We start from the raw sequence: 18,826 nt of genomic DNA, 5'->3' as shown, positions 1-18,826 counted from the left end.
CAAGCACCTGGGTAGCTTCCTGTGAGAGAACGGGCCGAATCCTTCGTATGTTACAAAGGAGAAATCTGCAAGACCGTGTTAGATTAGAGAAGAATGTCAAAGGCTGCTGAAAGGACTAGAAGAATCAAAACACATGACAGTTTGGCAGCTTTAGCAGCAAATTTTTCCGTCACTGCTATGAGGGCCGTTTCTGTAGAATGTGCCGGTTTGTAGCCAGACCGATTGATCACTTTATGCAAGTGCATGTACAACCAATGTTTCAGGAACTGCTTAAATATTAGGTTTCATACCTCAAATGTTAATCAAAATGAAGATTTTGAGGAAAATAAGTTTAATATGTAACTTTTCTCTGAAATATACCACCACTTTACTGGATATTATTGTTACTGACTTGTTCACAAACAGTAAATGTCATTCTTTGCAGTACAAATCTTTGTAAACTTTGCAGAGAATTAATTTATTATGATTATTCTTTATGTCTTTGGTTTGGCCTTTTTTGGGGCAAATATTGTTTGAAACTGGATGTTTGACAAATCACATTATTTTTTTTTACACACAAAAGGGTCTCTATACGAAAAAAAAGTTGATAGTCATATAAGGGTTCTTTTGAAGAAAGATGCGCCCATCTACCAGTACCCATCTATCAGCTACTTACTCGGCTGCTGCTAAAAATAGGGATTTCAAATATTTTTTGAACTATTGACTTATTTTCCCAATAACCAAAATGTCAGTGCAGCATTCTAGAAATGTCACAATGCATATGACATCACAACAGCTTTGACGTCACTACAAGTATATAAAGGTGAGCGCAAGCATTTATATGTCATTTCACTTGACAGATTTCAGCAGTTATAAAGTTGGAAGACAATAGAGTGAATTAAACCTAATCGTAGGTCAACTTTCCAGAACAAGGTACGGTTGAATAAGTCAATTTTGTAATTACAGAAGGCTATTTTCCATCTAATTGTATGTGTATGTATCTGTCTGTCTGTCTAAATGTCCGCTTAGCTACTATAGCTAGAGCTTTTCTAATTTTATGATGAACGGTCTGTCTGCTGTAGTTTTATATAGTTATGGAATGCATTGACGTTCCACCTGTTTCTCACACAAGGCTTTATGTCAAGCATAAGCGACTGCTTTTTATGCTATTTAGATTTTGCTGTTTTAAAGGTACAAGACAAGTAATATAAGTGATTAAACCAAATTTCATCACCATACCCGCCCTTTCTCGTCTGCCCACAATTGGTGACGTATTTCGATGTGGTACGTCCACGCTGCAGGTGCGTATAACGTTCCTAAGTGCGGGCAGTTTGAGACGAACAGCTCTACTTAGCAGAGAAGAGTCGATCCACAGTAGCGCCCCTCTCTCTGCGTCTACCTCTGTTCACTCACTAGAGAGAATCTGCTTAATATAAACAATTTAATTTGATAATTTTGACCATTAACACTTTGTGCGCTGTGTGAGTGAAAACAATGTATGTATTCTGTGCTTTCTAACTTTCACAGCAGTTGTCGGTTATGTGTTGATTCTGTCAGATGCCCTCACGGTTATAAAATCATTTTAGCGGTGCCGAGCCACAGGTTGAATATTTGGAAGTGACTGTTGGTTAACACGTAAGCTAGTGTTAATGGGTGCGTTTCAGTCGCTGTCATACTCGTCCCGTTGTCTGAAACGGAAAAAAATATATGTAATAGAATTATCAAAAAAAAAAAAGGACTTATTACTTGAAGCAGTGAAGCGAAAACGGGTTTTATGTTATGAGCAAATTTTTTGGCCCTTAACTCAAAAGAGAGTTCCATTTGAGAGTTCCAAAGTCTAGAGTTTAACAGTACCTTGTTAATGGCTATAAATGAACAGTTTAAATGCGTAAAAAGAGCAGCTGACCTGTTGCTTGCCATATGGGCTAGTTAGCTCACCTTCATATGTACCGCTAACCTGACTGGTTACTTATCTTAGTTTGCCTTCTCCAACAGTCACCATTACGTGGGGTCAGATATTTGTTAGCTAATAAGTTACTTCCATATACCCACCAACACATTCTACAGGTCAACACATTCCTGCTGCCCCTTTTGTGTATGTGTCATGACTGTTTACTTAATGATGTTTAAGTTGTTTGTGACCTAATTATTAACCACTAATAAAATCAGTTTAAACCATTCATAAACTTTTTGTATTCAATGCAGTAAGATTTAGCCTTTGGAACTAATGGTTTAGGGATATGCATACCCAGCTGCTTGCCTGTTGAAATTTGCCTGTAAAGGTGTGCTGCCATTCTGATTGCTTTCTTGCCTGTTTTCTGTCCTCCATGAGTGTTGGTCTGCATACTGACAGTCTTTCTGAACTGACTGCCATTCACATGTATAACTGTCTGCCTTCTGATCCTCAAGCCTGCCTGCTTACATGTTAGATTGCTGTCTGTCCACCAAACTGTAAAAATGATTTATGCTTTTGACTTCATATCGCCTTTTCAGAACAAAGTATTCCAGGAGAGTCCTAAGAAAACTTGGACCAGGACAAATGGAGAAACAGAAGCGTCTTTTTGGCAGGAAGATGTAAGGCCTTTGCACTACAATGTTAAAAAATCTTAGAATAACAATATTAATTTAAAATGATTCTTATTTATATAGCATATTCCTTATAGAACCCAAAATCTCAAGGTGCTTTACACTGCAATGAACGAACAGTATTCAGTAATAAAACATTGATCAAATAAAACAGTTAAAAGTCACAAAATATAAATGTAGAAAATGAAATTAATTGAAACAGAATTTAAATTAAACCGGCTAAACAAGCTGAACAATTAGATCAAGCTAAACAAGCCACTCTTTAATCTGTATTAAACACCAATAGAGCTTGCACTCTAAATACTTTCTGGACTATTCCAAAGTATCGGAACGATGAAACATGAAACAGATGAAACATGTTTCATCAGCCTTGTTATTTTAAAAGATTAGGAAGTAATGTTAAAGGAATTAGTCTTATTTTCCTTATAATGTGCTAAAGTAGAATAAAATAATTTTGATTGTATTGTGCAATTAACAAAATACAACATGGACCTGAGCTCTATGAGTGATTCATCCATTAAATAGAGAATAAGAATAACAATCTATAAACTTAGACACAAGCTCTCTCAAAATAATTTGATCATGGATTTTAGTTCAGGCTGTTGATGTTTGAAGAATAACAAACGAACAACATTTCCTTATATATTTTTGTTGTTTCCATAGTAAAATTCCTTCACCTCCAAAAGTGGCACGGGCTTCTTCAGTATTTAAAAAGGTGAGTTTAAAATGGCCAAATTTGTTTTTCATCAGAAAATCGAATTGTTGCTAATAAGTGAGATGTCAGCACAGTTGTTATCCTGATATTTAATTTCTTTTTATTCAACCTCTTCTATGGTTCTCAAAACAAGAGCAAGTCAAAAAGCACAAGACAAGACGAGAATAAACCTGTGAGGAATGACAGCAAAATGCTCCTTGATAGAGCCAAAAAAATCATCCCAGACTTGGAGAAGCTGGATATTGCACCAATCTTGACCCATTTTGTGATGGATCTGACTAATGAGTATGCCATTTTTAAACCTTTTCTTCTTCTTCTTCTTCTTCTTCTTCTTCTTCTTCTTCTTCTTCTTCTTCTTCTTCTTCTTCTTCTTCTTCTTCTTCTTCTTCTTCTTCTTCTTCTTCTTCTTCTTCTTCTTCTTCTTCTTCTTCTTCTGCTTTTTCAATTTATCATTTTTATTTTTGGTATACTTTTGAATGTATGAGATTTTTAGAATAAATATTAATTGTAGTTCTAAAGAATGCTTTTATTCACATTCTTTTAGGCAGTGGACATCTATCCGGAAAGCAATCCCTAGTCCAGTAAGTCATACTACATTGCTTACACATCAACATATTTTAAATGGGATTCATATTAATTCTAAACCAAACAACCAAAACCATTTTGGAGCAATTTTCAATGTTCGCCTTTCTATGTTATCTCTCCTTTCTTTCACAGGAGACAAAGGTCATGATCTCTCATATGGGTTCATTCATTGCCGACATTGTCAGTGAAGTAACTGTGATGGGTCTTCTTTCATCTCTGGAAGAAATGTTAGATGTTGATCTAAGATCAGTGTTGCTTGCAAATTCCAAGAAGGAAACTGCAGATTTGCTGAATGCTTTCCGTACCAGATCTTGTGAGATAAATCATTCAGCTTCAGTCCACGTGAAGGAGGGGACAGCTCATATAGACTCTCTAAGCAGAGATGTTAGGACTGCAGTTATTGATACGCATCGCAGTTGCCTGGATGACCATGAGAGAGACCAAATTGTGATGAAATTCCACTCGACTATGGAAGATACAAATTCAGAAGCAATGAGTGAGCTTCTGATAGGAGATACTGAGAGTTTGACATCGTTATCCTCAGATGTCCATGACGATGGTACATCTAGACCTATAAGTACCATTCCTATAGCTGGCTCTCCGGTTTCGGATATGCTTCAGCGCTTTGATGATGAGATGGAGGAATTTGCTGAACTGTCGCAAGACATCAATCCCCGCATAAAAGGAAGGACACATTTTTTGTCCCGTCATTTAATAAATCCTGACCTTGAAGGGGTCTCATCTTGTGAGCTCTGTGGTATGGTCATGCCAATCTACCTAGAGCAGGATGACTTGAAATCATCACAGGCATCATCAGAGCTATGCACAGATAGTATGAACACCTCCTCCGACGTCATGGCAAGCCAAGTTATGGAGTTGGTTGTCCCACCCTCTGTGAAGAAGGCTCAAGAGTCCCCCAGTGTACACAATGACTGGTCTTCCCTGTTCAGCATCGATATACATAGCTCTCCATCACTACAGTCTGAGATGTCTGCTAGGTCACCATGTACTGAGCCTGCTCTGGACAATCAGAGCAAAACCATGAAAGCCCAGAAGGGGAGATTGCATTTTCTATTCCCCTTCAGTAAGGTCTCAAAGGACTTAAAGGTAAAACATTTGACTTATTTCTTATTTAGATTTTGTTACATTATTCATTTTTAAAGTAGTGCATATTTGAATTTCATTTCACACTGAATGTGTATATATCACTTTGCATAAATGACATAATTTGTTCTAAATTATATTCTGTTGCATTATTACTGGTGTGTATCTGTACTTTTAGTTATAAATTTACTTATGCTCTGATATTTTTCTACTAAATCATTGTTTTGTTTTTGTTAGAAACTCAAAAAGAAAAGCAAGGAGCACCCTAACACTGTAGCTGCTGCTGCAACTACAGGTAAGAACATATTGCTAGAAACACATATGACAATTTAGTTGTTAGACAGAATATCACAGTTATATCCATTTTTTAAAAATCAATAACTTTTTTGTCTTATGATAGGTAGTGAAGATGTTTCCCCCATCTCGTCACGTTTCACGAGGATGTTATCGTTCTTTACAAGGCAACGCTCAAATCATCAATAAAGCCTGAAACATCAATTTGCTGAAAATGTGCAAAAATGGCTGGTTTTTGATTACATTTACATTTACATTTACAGCATTTAGCAGATGCTCTTATCCAGAGCGTCTTACAAAAGTGCTTTGTCCTTTACTCATAGAATATATCCTAGTACAGTACAGTAGGTTAGAGTCCAACATACCAGTGAACTAGAATACTGTAGAATACAGGGATCAATGCTGATACCTAGAAGTACAAAACACATAAGGTCTGTCTTAAACAATGATAAGTGCAATAAACAATAAGTGATAGAGATGTAATGTGGCCATAATTATCATATTTTTACATTTGATATTGTTTTGCAATACAGCAGAAGTTCAAATTTGGTTATGCTGCTGTGTTGGTTACAGATCATCACAGACTGGTCCCAAACAACAAACAACAAATTAGGGCATAGTTCACAACATAATCTACAAATAGTTTTAACGAAAATAAAGCATCTGCAAGTCCTAAAATGTGTTTTATATTTCTGTTGAAACATGAATCATATTAATTGCCAGCCCTTTTAAAGTTTCATATATTTTTTTTTCCTATTTTAAACACACAGAATCCCAAAACGATTTCTCTGTAGTAATACAGTTCACTACTGTAGTTGTAGATTTAGCTCCATTTAGCCCACAGTATCCCTTTAAATGAAACAAAGATTCAAAGTCAGAAGTTAAAATCCTATAGGAGTTAAATAAGAGCTTGATGTTGGATGTGAGATGTGTTCTGAACACATACTGCCAGTAAGTGCCAAAGAACCATTTTTAAATACAGTTACACCTCCCATTGAATTCAAAATACGACAGCCATCTTGTTAAACCCAACACTCACACATTGTATTTCAGATACATTTAATAGAGTTTCTCTGCCCAGAAACTACAATAATCAACTTCAATAATCCATCTGATGTTCAATGCAGGAATCCCTCCTGTCTGTCGCTGTTCCTCTTCCTCTCACAGGTAAGGGTACCAGTTGACTTTCCTCCGGCCGAGCGAGTAGGCTGCGGGCCGGTGGTGAAGAACGGAGCCGCTTCCTGACCTATCGTAGGATGACATCACAGACTGCTGGAACTGTGGCAGGAGCCAAGGCAAAAAAAAAATGGCAACAAGATATCGATAGGCATGTCAATATTCCCAGCACCCAGGTGAACTACTGCCTACCATGGGACTGTTGGAAACCTATTAAGATAGTATTGAGATTTTTATTTTAATTTTTTTACAAATCTATAAACTAAAAACAACATTATCTACTGACATACAACAATGTACAAAACAAGACACAACATATAAGAATTTGAATTTTAAAACATGTAATACATATCGATCTTCTTTCAGCCCTACAAAAGACTTCTTGATGAATCAGAAAAGAAGATCGACGGCCGTGGCCCGACGACGGAGGTGGTCGTAGCAGTGGTGTTGGTTCGGGCGGGCTGAGGACTCACACAGTGGCATGCCCTTGAGGTAATAAGGAGTGTTTACAGGCAAAAGAGACCGAACAATGCATTAGACATATTAATAACATAAAACATAAGGGAGTATAAAGATTCTGTGTCCTTTCAGATTGATTTGCGTACAGGGCAGAGGCATCTGCAGGCTTAAGCAAAGGATCCTAGGTAGGCTTTGGTGGACCTCAGGGTAAGATATATGACCTCTCCACCAGGCTCAAGACCATATAGAAAAACAATCTTCTTTAGGATAAGGTCAAGAGAAGCCTTCTCTTGGAATGTGTTGGAACATATTGATTAATGTATGGTTTGTATATAATAGTGCCGAATGCAAATAACAATATGTAAAAGTAGATTTGGTGAATACATTGTAACATTGGTAGTGGGATGGACAATTCTTTGTGCAAGAATGATGTTATTGGTTCATTTTTCTGCGGTTGCATTTAATATCACTATCCTTATGTATTTATATATCGCTTTTTACTGCAGATGTTGTCACAAAGCAGTTTTACAAATGTCCAAGTCCAAGCCCCCAGTGAGCAAGCCAAGGGCGACAGTGGCGAGGAAGAACTCCCTAGAGCATGAGGAAGAAACCTTGAGAGCAACCAAGACCCAAAGGGGAAGCCCATCCTCCTTTGCCTGGCAACGCTCACCACAATAATATCAATTTTAAGAGAGAAATAAATTAAAAAATGAAAAAATAAGCAGTTAATGTCCAGTCCAATTTGCTAGAGGCCCTAGTCTTGACGCGATGGTGTGCATGTGTCCAAAGCCCATCCCACAAGAGAGCATCCATTAAGGGCAAGGGAGAAGCAGTTGGCTAGGGTGGAGCTGTGGTGGCCTACAGCAGGGCACATCAGGGGGTGGTGGGAAGAGCCATGGCAGCTGAGACGGGTTGAGGCTCAGTAACATCATGACATCAGGAGTAGGTGTACCTCGGCAGAAAGAGAGACTAGATTATTAGGCATGTCCAGGTACAAGGGTGTGTAAATTAGGGAACTATAATGTGCAAAGATGGGCTCCGGCAGATCTAGCTATGGCAGCACAGCTAAAAGGAAAGAGCCAGAAGGAAACACAGGCACGAGGGCACCCTGGAACATCAGCACTCCGCCGCTCTCAGTCAACACACTCGAGTGACAAAAGAGAGGTGAAGTGACAGCATCATAACATCCCAGTTTATCATAACTCTCAAAACCCATGGACCCCCAAGATGGGAAGTAGTTAATAAAATACCTGACTGTACAGATACTAAAAAGAAATCTAGGATTATTTTTGTTATTTTCTATTGGGCTCAAGAGATAAGATGTTCGAGCAGTAATAAGTGTTTTTCTATAGGTGAGTAGGCTCTCCTTCCATGCAAGCTGGAAGACTACGGGCTTAGTGCGGTGCCATTTATGTTCTATTCTTTGAGTGTTTTGTTTTAAATTGCGAATGAGATCATTATACCAAGGTACTACATTTTTGTAGCTAATTTTTTTATTCTTAAATGGAGCAACATCATTAGGTGCACAGCAGAATACTGATTCTAAGCATTCAGTAATTTGATCAAGTTCCGTTGGGTTTGAGGGAATCCTAGGTGCAAATTATTAGTCTGGGAGATTCCCAATAAATCCAGGTGCAGTGGACGATGTGATCGTGTGTCTGGTATGATAGCGAGGCGAGGTTACTATAGTGTGGCTCATGCATAGTTTAAATGAAATTAGGGAATGGCCTGAGATGGCACCTGACTGGGGTAGTATAACTACCTTCTCCATGTCTACACCGTATGGCAGTACTAAGTCAAGCGTATGTTTACATTTACATTTACAGCATTTAGCAGTACGCTGTTATCCAGAGCGACTTACAAAAGTGCTTTGTCATTTACTCATAGAATATATCCTAGTACAGTACAGTAGGTTAGAGTCCAACATACCAGTGAACTAGAATACTGTAGAATACTGGGATCAATGCTGATACCTAGAAGTACAAAACACATAAGGTCTATCTTAAACAATGATAAGTGCAATAAACAATAAGTGATAGAGTTTGTTAATCAACATCATTGTAATAAACAATACCCTACAATAAGTACTAATTTAGTCAGTCAATATGAGAGCAGGGTAAGTATGTCCACCAGAGTGTGTGGGTTCTCTTTGTACATTGAAACCAATTGATTCTAATATAGAACTAAAGGCCAAGTTCAGAGGGTGTTGGGCACTATCAAAGTGAATATTGAAATCACCAACAATAATGGCACTTTCTACTAGAGCAGATCCCTCTCAGTATCTACAGCTAGACAAAACGCACCTGCCACCTTGTGGTCAGTTGAAGTATTTGCTAGTGATTCTAGACAGGTTTTCCAAGTGGACTGAGGCGTTTCCTTGTTCTAAGGAAGATGCCCGCGCTGTGGTTAAAATCCTAGCCAAGGAGATAATACCGAGGTACGGTGCGCCTCGGGTAATAGATTCAGATCAGGGACCCTGTTTCATTTCTATGGTAACTCAGAAACTATGCACCTACCTAACTATTGACTGGAAGTTTCACATCCCTTACCATCCTCAGTCATCTGGCATTGTTGACAAAATGAATTATACATTGAAACAAAGGCCATGATGGAAAACAGGAAAGAAATGGATAGATCTTGTCCTTCCTAGGTCTTCCTAAGTTCAAGACTGTTAACTCAATACACACTTTAAAACACTCAATACACAATTTCATTTTTTAATAATACTTGTTCAGGTTCCACTATTGTTCTCCAAACCATACATTATTCAATGTATGCATATTAATATTCAATACTTACACCAACCGGTTCTTGGTACCATTATGTTCAACCTGAGCTACTTGCATTTTATTTAAAAGGCGATCCTCTTCCATATCACCGGATGCCCATATTGCTTTTATTACCTCAATCTACTGCCAGCAGTGTTGTGTGAGATCAGAATGATGCCCAGTGCCACCACCAAATTGTCACTATTTGAGGTCGTTTTTGGTAGACCATTTACCACCCCATGGGTCAGAGGTAACCCAGGTGTTTCTCAGTCAGGTGACACAGCCATAGCTGATGACTGACAGACAAATCCCCTAAGACTTGGCTTGCGTTGCTTTGGTGTTGCAGGAAAGGTTTGAAGCCCTTGTTTTTGTCTGTCTGGCATTCAGATTTCCTGAGCAGCCATGTTGTGGTTCCTAATTAGGAACATGTTCCAGCCTACTCCATGCAAGCTGGAGCACTGGATCCACTCTTTAAATGTGCCTTTTTAAGGTGACGGCTTATAAAAGTCATCTCTGATTATTTTTTTTGTTGTTAGCTTTTTAATCTGTCAAGTCTGTAATTTTCCAGATTTATATCCATTAAAAAAACAGATGCTCTAAAGGGAGGGGGTGGACTCCTTCAGTGGTACAGCAGAAGTTGATAACTTCAAAATCATTTACAGCAGCTTCAACCTTGTACTAACAGAACAAATACGGACACAGCATTAACTAAACTATGGCCTGAGTGATTTAAGTAATTAGTGAAACTGGCACAGCACCACCAACCGTTTATTAAAGAAAACGTGTATGACACATGATTATCTTAATTCTTTTAATTAAAATAGTCCCTTGCAAGGCATATTATTCAATTATGTTCAAAGAGGTACATAGAGCATGCTGGCAAAACTGAACCGTTGAAGATACTACAGGAAATAAGAAATTTCCATAATGTGAATGAAACATTTATTTAAATGTATTGAATATTGCACATCTCAGAGCCTCCAGAGGTGGAAAAGACCAGGCCAGGTGAGCCATAGGTTGAATTGGACCCTGAATCCGAGGGCCAGGGTGTCCCCACCCGAATCCGAGGGCCAGGGCTCCCGCCAGACGCATGACGCTCGAATTTGATCTTCTTGAAGCAATTAACTAGAGTTAATTGAAAGCGGAAGAGGATGCCTGGAGCTGCGATGCCATACCTTTACGGAAAGATGAAAAAAGGAACACGAATCAAATAAATGAGACTGTTTGTTCTTCGAGGCTGAATGGGATGTGCCATAATAACCTTCAATTACTATATTGGTGTCCAAGCTGAAATTCAACTTAATTACAACAGCCGCAAGCCATGCAGATCTAGTTATGGGCTTTATTCAAAATTAAAACTAAAACAGAAGTAGATTTTAAAAAACACAACCACAATTCTGTGATTTATCTAATGCCAGCTAGTTAACTTCATAACTTATTCTCTGTTGATTTTCCCACCCTTAATCTTGCAGAAAGAAGGCTCAAGAAAATCAAGCGGATGTAAATCACAATCATCCATGTTGTTTTGCCTCCACATCACCCTGAAAGCGCTTTATTTAAATAATCTAGCTGTGCTGTATCGACAGGTATGAGAAGATTCCCACAGAATATCAATTTACTACTCTATGGATTCTTCATGACTTGCCAGTAAGGTAATAATAACAGGCAGGTGTAGCATCTAAAAGTGGAAAGTCCAAGTGCACGTGTTATTAGCTAGCCAGTAGACAAGATCAAATACAAGGTCACAAATTTTAACCTGCCCTTTATATGGAAAATCTGCAATATTTTATATTTGCCACATCGTTAGTGGATAGGTAGCTAGCTATAGTAATTAACCTGCAAAATGTGTTCTTAATCTGTTGATTGCAACTGTCAAACATTTTTTAAAAATGTGTTGAATATTACCCACTCACAGCCTACAGAGGTGGAAAAGACCAGGCCAGGTGAACCATAGAACAAGTTGAACCCTGAATCCGAGGGCCAGGGCGACCCCGCCCGAACCCGAGGGCCAGGGCTCCTGCCAGACGCATGACGCTCGAATTTCACCCTCTTGAAGCAGACGAGCCCACTAGAGGTAACTGAAGCGGAAGAGGATGCCTGGAGCTGCGATGCCATACCTTTCGGGAAAGATGAAAAAAGGAACACGAATCAAATAAATGAGACTGTTTGTTTTTCGAGGCTGAATGGGATGTGCCATAATAACCTTCAATTACTATACTGGTGTCCAAGCTGAAATTCAACTTGATTACAACAGCCCCAAGCCATGCAGATCTAGTTATGGGCTTTATTCAAAATTAAAACTAAAACAGAAGTAGATTTTAAAAAACACAACCACAATTCTGTGATTTATCTAATGCCAGCTAGTTAAATTCATCACTTACTCTCTGTTGATTTTCCCACCCTTAATCTTGCAGAAAGAAGGCTCAAGAAAATCAAGCGGATGTAAATCACAATCTTCCATGTTGTTTTGCTTCCACATCACCCTGAAAGCGCTTTATTTAAATAATTTAGCTCTGCTCAATTTCAGCTTGATTACAATAGCCGCAAGCCATGCAGATCTAGTTATGGGCTTTATTCAAAATTAAAGCTAAAATAGAAGTAGATTTTAAAAAACACAACCACTATAGTAATTAACCTGCAAAATGTGTTCTTAATCTGTTGATTGCAACTGTCAAACATTTTTAAAAATGTGTTGAATATTACCCAAGTCACAGCCTACAGAGGTGGAAAAGACCAGGCCAGGTGAACCATAGAACAAGTTGAACCCTGAATCCGAGGGCCAGGGCGACCCCGCCCGAACCCGAGGGCCAGGGCTCCCGCCGGACGCGTGATTCTCAAATTTGACCTTCTTGGAGAGGGAGATCCCACTGGAAGAAACTGAAGGGGAAGAGAATATAACTTTAGCAAAAGATGAAAACTGACCACTAACCAAACGAATGAGAGAGATTGTTCTTTGAGGCTGAATGTGATGTGTCATAATAACCATCAATTACTATAAAGGTGTCCAAGCTGAAATTCAACTTAATTACAATAGCTAGCCAGCAGCCAAGATAAAAGGTCACATGTCACACAATTTTAAGCTTCCCTTTATACGAAAGAACTGCAGTATTTTAAATTTGCCACATCGTTGGCGGACAGGTACCTAGCCATAGTAGCTAATTATCCTAGCTAGTTCACACTTCATTCTCCCCCAAATGATCCCATTATCGACAGGTATCCGTGCTTAGACATGAAGACAGTTCAGCGACCGAGGACTGACATGCAGCTGTCACAGCTCTTTTAGAGCAATCCGATCGTTAGCGAGCCAATGCTAGATAATAACGTTAATTGCAGCTACAGCAAATAGTTGGCAGTTAATCTGCAAGTTAACTAACGTGCTCCATCGCCATGAAAATTAGAATCTGTTGCCGCAAGAGATGTGCATAAGTAATGTGTGAACTAGCTAAGTTAACCATCTCAAATAGACAGCTTGTCTGTTAGCTAACCTAGCTAGAGAGCCCAATGTTACCTGAGTCGTTGAATTCAAGTCCGACTTGACACTTTAGCCTTTCCCGTTAGGCCTCATCGTCTTTTTAAACAAAATTAACATACTATTCATAAAATCCATATAGAGCAAGTTTTATGGATGATCTGCTCAGTGAAGCTGCATTATTTCTGTTATAATACGGACACGGCAGCATTTTCACGGCATGTTTTCTTAATCTGTTTATTGCAACTGTCAACACATACGAATGATTAATAATTAATGTAAACTGTTATGCAGCGAATTAAAGATACTATATTTTCCTGTTTCCCTAGAAATAATCCAAACTGCAGTGTCTGCTTATTTATGCTGAAGCACACTTAAGTGGGTATATTTTTTGTGGATTCCACATATACATTAAAAGGAAAATGTTGCCCAATCATGTCAGAAATAGCAAAACAAAAAAACACAGGCTCCGAGTTACTGAAAGAGAAGTACGCGATGAGGTCCTGGTAGAGCATAGGCACAGGTTGGTCATACGTGTTTATGAGGAGTTTAATTTAAGCAAAATCCTCATCACACACCCAAGAAGTCAAAGCCTGCAAAATCCCCAAGCAGCAAGACTGCATCAAGTTAGCACTGGCTGAAGCAAAAATAGTGCTGTGTCCTGCTGTGTGGCTCATCCACTCTACCAGTCTCTTAGTATTGGGCTTAGTGTGCTTAATTCATCTTGATGTCCTAACTGACATTCAAAAAGAAATGGATGTGAGAAGACAGTGTAGGAGTTCAAATTTGAATTGGCTTGAAATGTAGGCTGAAGTGCTCTTCTGCAGCTGAGCAGCTCATTTTCTGCTGAGCATCTTCACAGCCCTTACAAGGAGAGCATGAAAATGATGGAGGGGACAAGAAAAATCAGAATAATGCTTTAAGGACTGGACACATTTACAGCTTCTCACACTAAACAAAGTACTCCAAGGTAAAAAGTTCATCAAAGTAAAACATGTTTCATCCATCTTTCTGTGAACTGATATTTTAATGACTGACAGACAAATCCTCCAAGACTTGGCTTGGGATGCTTTGGTGTACAGGAGAGGTTTGAACCCCTTTCATTAAAGAAAACGTGTATGACTCAGGTGCTAGGGTATTATCAGAATGTAATTTATTCCAAATGTAAACACATGATTCTCTTAATTAGAGATTCCCTTATAAGGCATATTATTCAATAATGTTCATAGAGGTACAAAAAACAAAACAAAACAACAAAACCCTACTGAGTCTGGAAAAGAACATCTTTATCAATAAAAAGTATCAAATGACCTGAACACAGTTGTACCACCATTACAAACTCCTTGCTTGAGTCTGCATGTATACATGTATGATAGTAACATATCAGCCAATGAATGATGGACTCGAGTTTGTACTCGAGGAAAGAAAGAAATTTTCATAATGTCATAAAGAATCAAGTGTTTGGAAAACGTCTAGGAAAAGAAAGAAACATTTATTTAAATGTGCTGAATATTGCACAAGTCGCAACCCTTGAAAAACCAAGAAGAGTTCTCGGTCTGCTTAAGTACTGTGTACTGCAAAAACACAAGTAGAATTGAATTTTCCACAAATACACATACAAGAACCATAGAAGAAAGCATAGTGTTGGTCTTATAGAACGAGAGACACAAAAACCTCAGCTACAATGATCAACAATTACACAATGAAGTTTGGATTCAACGGAATTTCGTTTTGAACTACGGTAGAGGGGCCTCTTTATCGGCTACTCGAATACTAGGCAACAACCTGATTCACCATTTGTGGATCACATTTGAGCAGTAACATGATTTGGTAGAACACTTGCATTTGAAACCATTTTTGTCTTCTTTTATAGGTGGAATCGGAGGCCAGTTTGGTGATGTTTTAAATCTACTTGAAGAATAACAAACAAACAAAAAGCCAACCCTAATGTAACATTTAAAAGAAGCACCAAAGTGGGCATCAGATTTACCATCAAACAGGGTCTTGCTGCTGTCGAAGCCTGTGCACTGCCGCTTGCAGATCTCCATGTTCTGCAAGCAAGATTTCACACTGCAGCGAGAGACACACACACACACACACACACACACACACACACACACACACACACACACACACACACACACACACACACACACACACAGGTGGGGGGGGGGGGGTTACAGTACTAGCAGAGAAACTCTGATGCTATTTGGATTTCTAAATTAACACGGTGTTCCTTAAAATGTTTTTGAAACACTGACATGTAGATTGGAAGGCCTGGAGCAACTCACTGTGCACTCTGAGGGAAGTGGAGGAGGTGGGTCATGGTCAGAAACAGGTGGTTCACGGTCTTCACTGGCGTGATCCTTTTGTGAGCGTCTAGCGTGAGCATCTTCTTTAGTAGGTCGATGAACTCCCGCCGGTCGGCCTTCTCCGCCAAGACGTCGGTGCCTTTCAGACTGGTCATATTGACCTGCGAGAGAGACCCATGGGTGAGTCATATTATTCACCAGCAGAGGGCGGCAATGCACCCAATACGAACGAAGTTCTGCAGCAAATTTCTACGCACTGCTCTGCCCTTCGCAGATGCCGTTCTCCAGAGCGACTTACATGCGCTACTCATTATGACAGCAGAAACGCTCGACCTTTCAGCTAGCACCTTGTTCTACCTGCTCTATAATGTGAGCTGCGGGAGCCCTTTGTCACGTTCTTCAATTTCACATCGCAACACTAAAAGAAATGCGTATAGTTACGCGCACAAAAGCCCAAATAACCTGCATCATGTCGTCAAGGCAGTTTAAAATGTACTTCCGAGTCTCTTTGGACTTGATGCCACGCTCCGCCTCATGCTCCGAAGGTGTCTGGAGAAAGGAAAGAAAAAACAAACCATTCAGCTCCACCATTAAGTTACATGAAGTCATTAAGTTACGTCCCTTATAAAAAACACATGGCATTTGGCATTTGAAGACAGGCAAACCTTGAGTCTCCACAGGGGGTAGCAGTAGAAATAGTAGTGCGTCTTGGTCGCTGCGCTCAACATGCACTCTGCTGGTAGGCCCTGCGTCTCGGAGATGTAACGGATCTGCAGAGACACCATACGGCAAAAGGATTATGACTTTATTTTGAGTTAATCCTTTCATTTTCAAAGTGCATGTCTAAAAAAACAGGCCATAGAAACTCATTTATATTAATCCTAAAAATGAGCGGGCCGACAAAGCAGCTAAAAGGTCAAACTACACACACACACACACACACACACACACACACACACACACACACACATATCACTACAGCCACAAAACCACTACAGGTCTGCACCACTGATGCTGTACGGGCGTTAAGGCACAGCTCAAAGGACCATGTGCTTACCTGATCATATTCGGAGGCTCCGGGATACAGGGGCCAGCCCAGGAACAGCTCAGCAATGACACAGCCCAGGGACCACATATCGATGGCCTCACAGAATGGGAGACCCAGGATGAGCTCAGGCGATCTGGACCAAAAACACAGAGATCGCCATCATGAAATCAGCCTCGGCTGATAATTCCGTGGGGGGGTGTTTGTGTTCCTAGACATTACACACCCACTATTCTAGTGTAACATGGAACCAACACTACAATGCACCAACACTACAATAATGTTCTGTTTTGCATTAAGTAAATACAGAGTACCAATGCAGTTAAACACCCGTTACTCAGTATATTACACTGTTAATTAACAGTGTAGCTACAATGTAATAGCGGTTTTGTACAGACTCGCTAAATACTGATATTACCAAAGCCTGCAGTTCAGCGCATCCTAACTAATCTCAGACACCGAAGACGGTTCATTAGGTGTTTTTGCTAAATAACAGCACTCACATGACCCAATAAAAATAAACCACTTATAAATCAATCGTGCTCCAGTTAACTGTAATGCTCATCATAGGCTTTTAATGTGTAGCAGGGTTATTACAACTGTCCACAACATGCAGCTCTACTCTAAAGCACACTCGAGTGCAACAAGTGCACACTTATTTCTAACACGCCTCAGCACGTGTCCCTCACCGGTAGTATCTGGACTGCAGGTAGCTGGGGGCCTTGGAGAAGTGGCTAGCTGAGCCGAAGTCGATGACCTTGACGCGGTACGGCTGCCTGATGGGGTCCACCAGCATGATGTTGTCGGGCTTGAGGTCGGTGTGGATCAAGCCCAGGCTCTTCAGTTTCATGAGCGCTTTGGCGACCTGCTGCAGCACGGGCCGGATGCATTTCAGCAGCAGTGGGCTGAACTTGCTGCGCTTGAGGAAGTCGTAGAGGCTCTGCCCCAGCATCTCGAACACCAGGCATATGTGCTTCTTGTGCTGGAAGCACTCGTACGCGCGCACGAAGTTGAACTCGTCGGCGTTCTCCCTGCTCAGCCGGCTCAGGATGCTCACCTGAGGAGGAGCAAAGGAGGGAAGACGGAATACGCGTTAAGCCGAAGCTACGTGGTCACAGCTTCAAAGTTTGATACTGCTGACAAATAGCCTACTTATTTTCAATAGCATCAAGCACTTTGTGTACTTCCCTTCAACCATTTACTTCTACAGGATTTGGGAGATGCAATTATGGAAGTGGTCCCTTGGAAATGAACCCATGAACTTGCTTTTGGTACTCAAACAATGCAGATTAATGCTCTTTCATAACAATAACATTTTTAATGCACATCCAAACAGGTATGGCTTACACAACTGAAGCTAAATCTTCTTTTTAGAGTAAGCTTCAAGCTGTCCGTGTGTTATCCGAACTAGTTCCTACTGAACTAGTGAAAATTAGAACTAGTGTGCCAAACAAGTATTTCTGTGCTACCCTGGCTGTATACAAATTCCACAGTGTGCGTTAGCACATCTGACACCAACAGAACATATGTTGTAAAAACTGAAACAAACAATAACAGAATCAGGGCTACAGCTGATTCTAGGCCATATCAATAGCTCATTTAAAGCAGGCACAACTTTCCCACCTCGTTCTGGCCCTGTCGAGCATAGGACGGATGACTTTTCAGGATCTTGATTGCGACTACTTCACTGGTGCCCCGCTTCCAGCACTTGGCGACCTGGCCAAAGGTTCCACGGCCCAGGGACTCCAAAACCTCGTAGCTGTTGGAGACGGAGCGGAGGATCTCGTTCTGCACCAGTTGGTACTCGCAATCGCTGCCCCTGGCCACACGCTTGGACAACCCAGGGGAGGAGAGCTCCTCCAGGATCTGTACACTGTTGCTGCTGTGTGCCTCCTCTCTCTTCCTCTTGAGGCTGCCCCGCTTCTGATAGCCGTCAGCACGCCGCGAGGTCAATGCCTCGTCTCCGCCCTGCCAGCTGGAAGAGGAGGAAGACGACGACGAAGCCTCGTCCGAGGCTCCAGAGGGGGAAAAGACCATGGCAGGTAAGCCATCGATTGAATTGAACCCCGGATCCGAGGGCCAGGGTGTCCCCGCCCGAATCCGAGGGCCAGGGCTCCCGCCCCGCGCAGGATTCTCAAATTTAACCTTCTTGGAGTGGGAGATCCCACTGAAGGAATCTGAAGGGCAAGAGAATATACCATTATGGAAAGATGAAAACAGGACTACTAACCAAATGAACAAGAGAGATTGTTTGTTCTTTGAGGCTGAATGTGATGTGCCATAATAACCATCAATTAGCTAAATTAGCTAAATCACAGAGCTTTGATTTTTTTT

General features: G+C 40.4%; 1 protein-coding gene across 1 annotated transcript; it reads right to left on the bottom strand.

The window, feature by feature from the left end:
• Positions 1-12,337: 12,337 nt before the first annotated feature.
• LOC145655714 (homeodomain-interacting protein kinase 1-like) lies at positions 12,338-18,467 on the bottom strand (the record flags this gene model as incomplete). The annotated part of the gene is made up of 8 exons (XM_081709199.1): positions 12,338-12,543; positions 15,126-15,205; positions 15,427-15,608; positions 15,910-15,996; positions 16,113-16,217; positions 16,505-16,628; positions 17,182-17,549; positions 18,116-18,467. Coding segments are annotated over 8 exons (1,504 nt in total), but the record flags the coding sequence as incomplete, so codon positions are not given.
• Positions 18,468-18,826: the final 359 nt, after the last annotated feature.

Source organism: Electrophorus electricus, unplaced genomic scaffold, assembly GCF_041902795.1.
Source record: "Electrophorus electricus isolate QZ-2024a unplaced genomic scaffold, ASM4190279v1 Scaffold32, whole genome shotgun sequence".
In the NCBI taxonomy this organism is placed as follows: domain Eukaryota; kingdom Metazoa; phylum Chordata; class Actinopteri; order Gymnotiformes; family Gymnotidae; genus Electrophorus; species Electrophorus electricus.
Note: the sequence above shows the minus strand (reverse complement) of the source record. Positions and strands in the feature narration are given on the sequence as shown.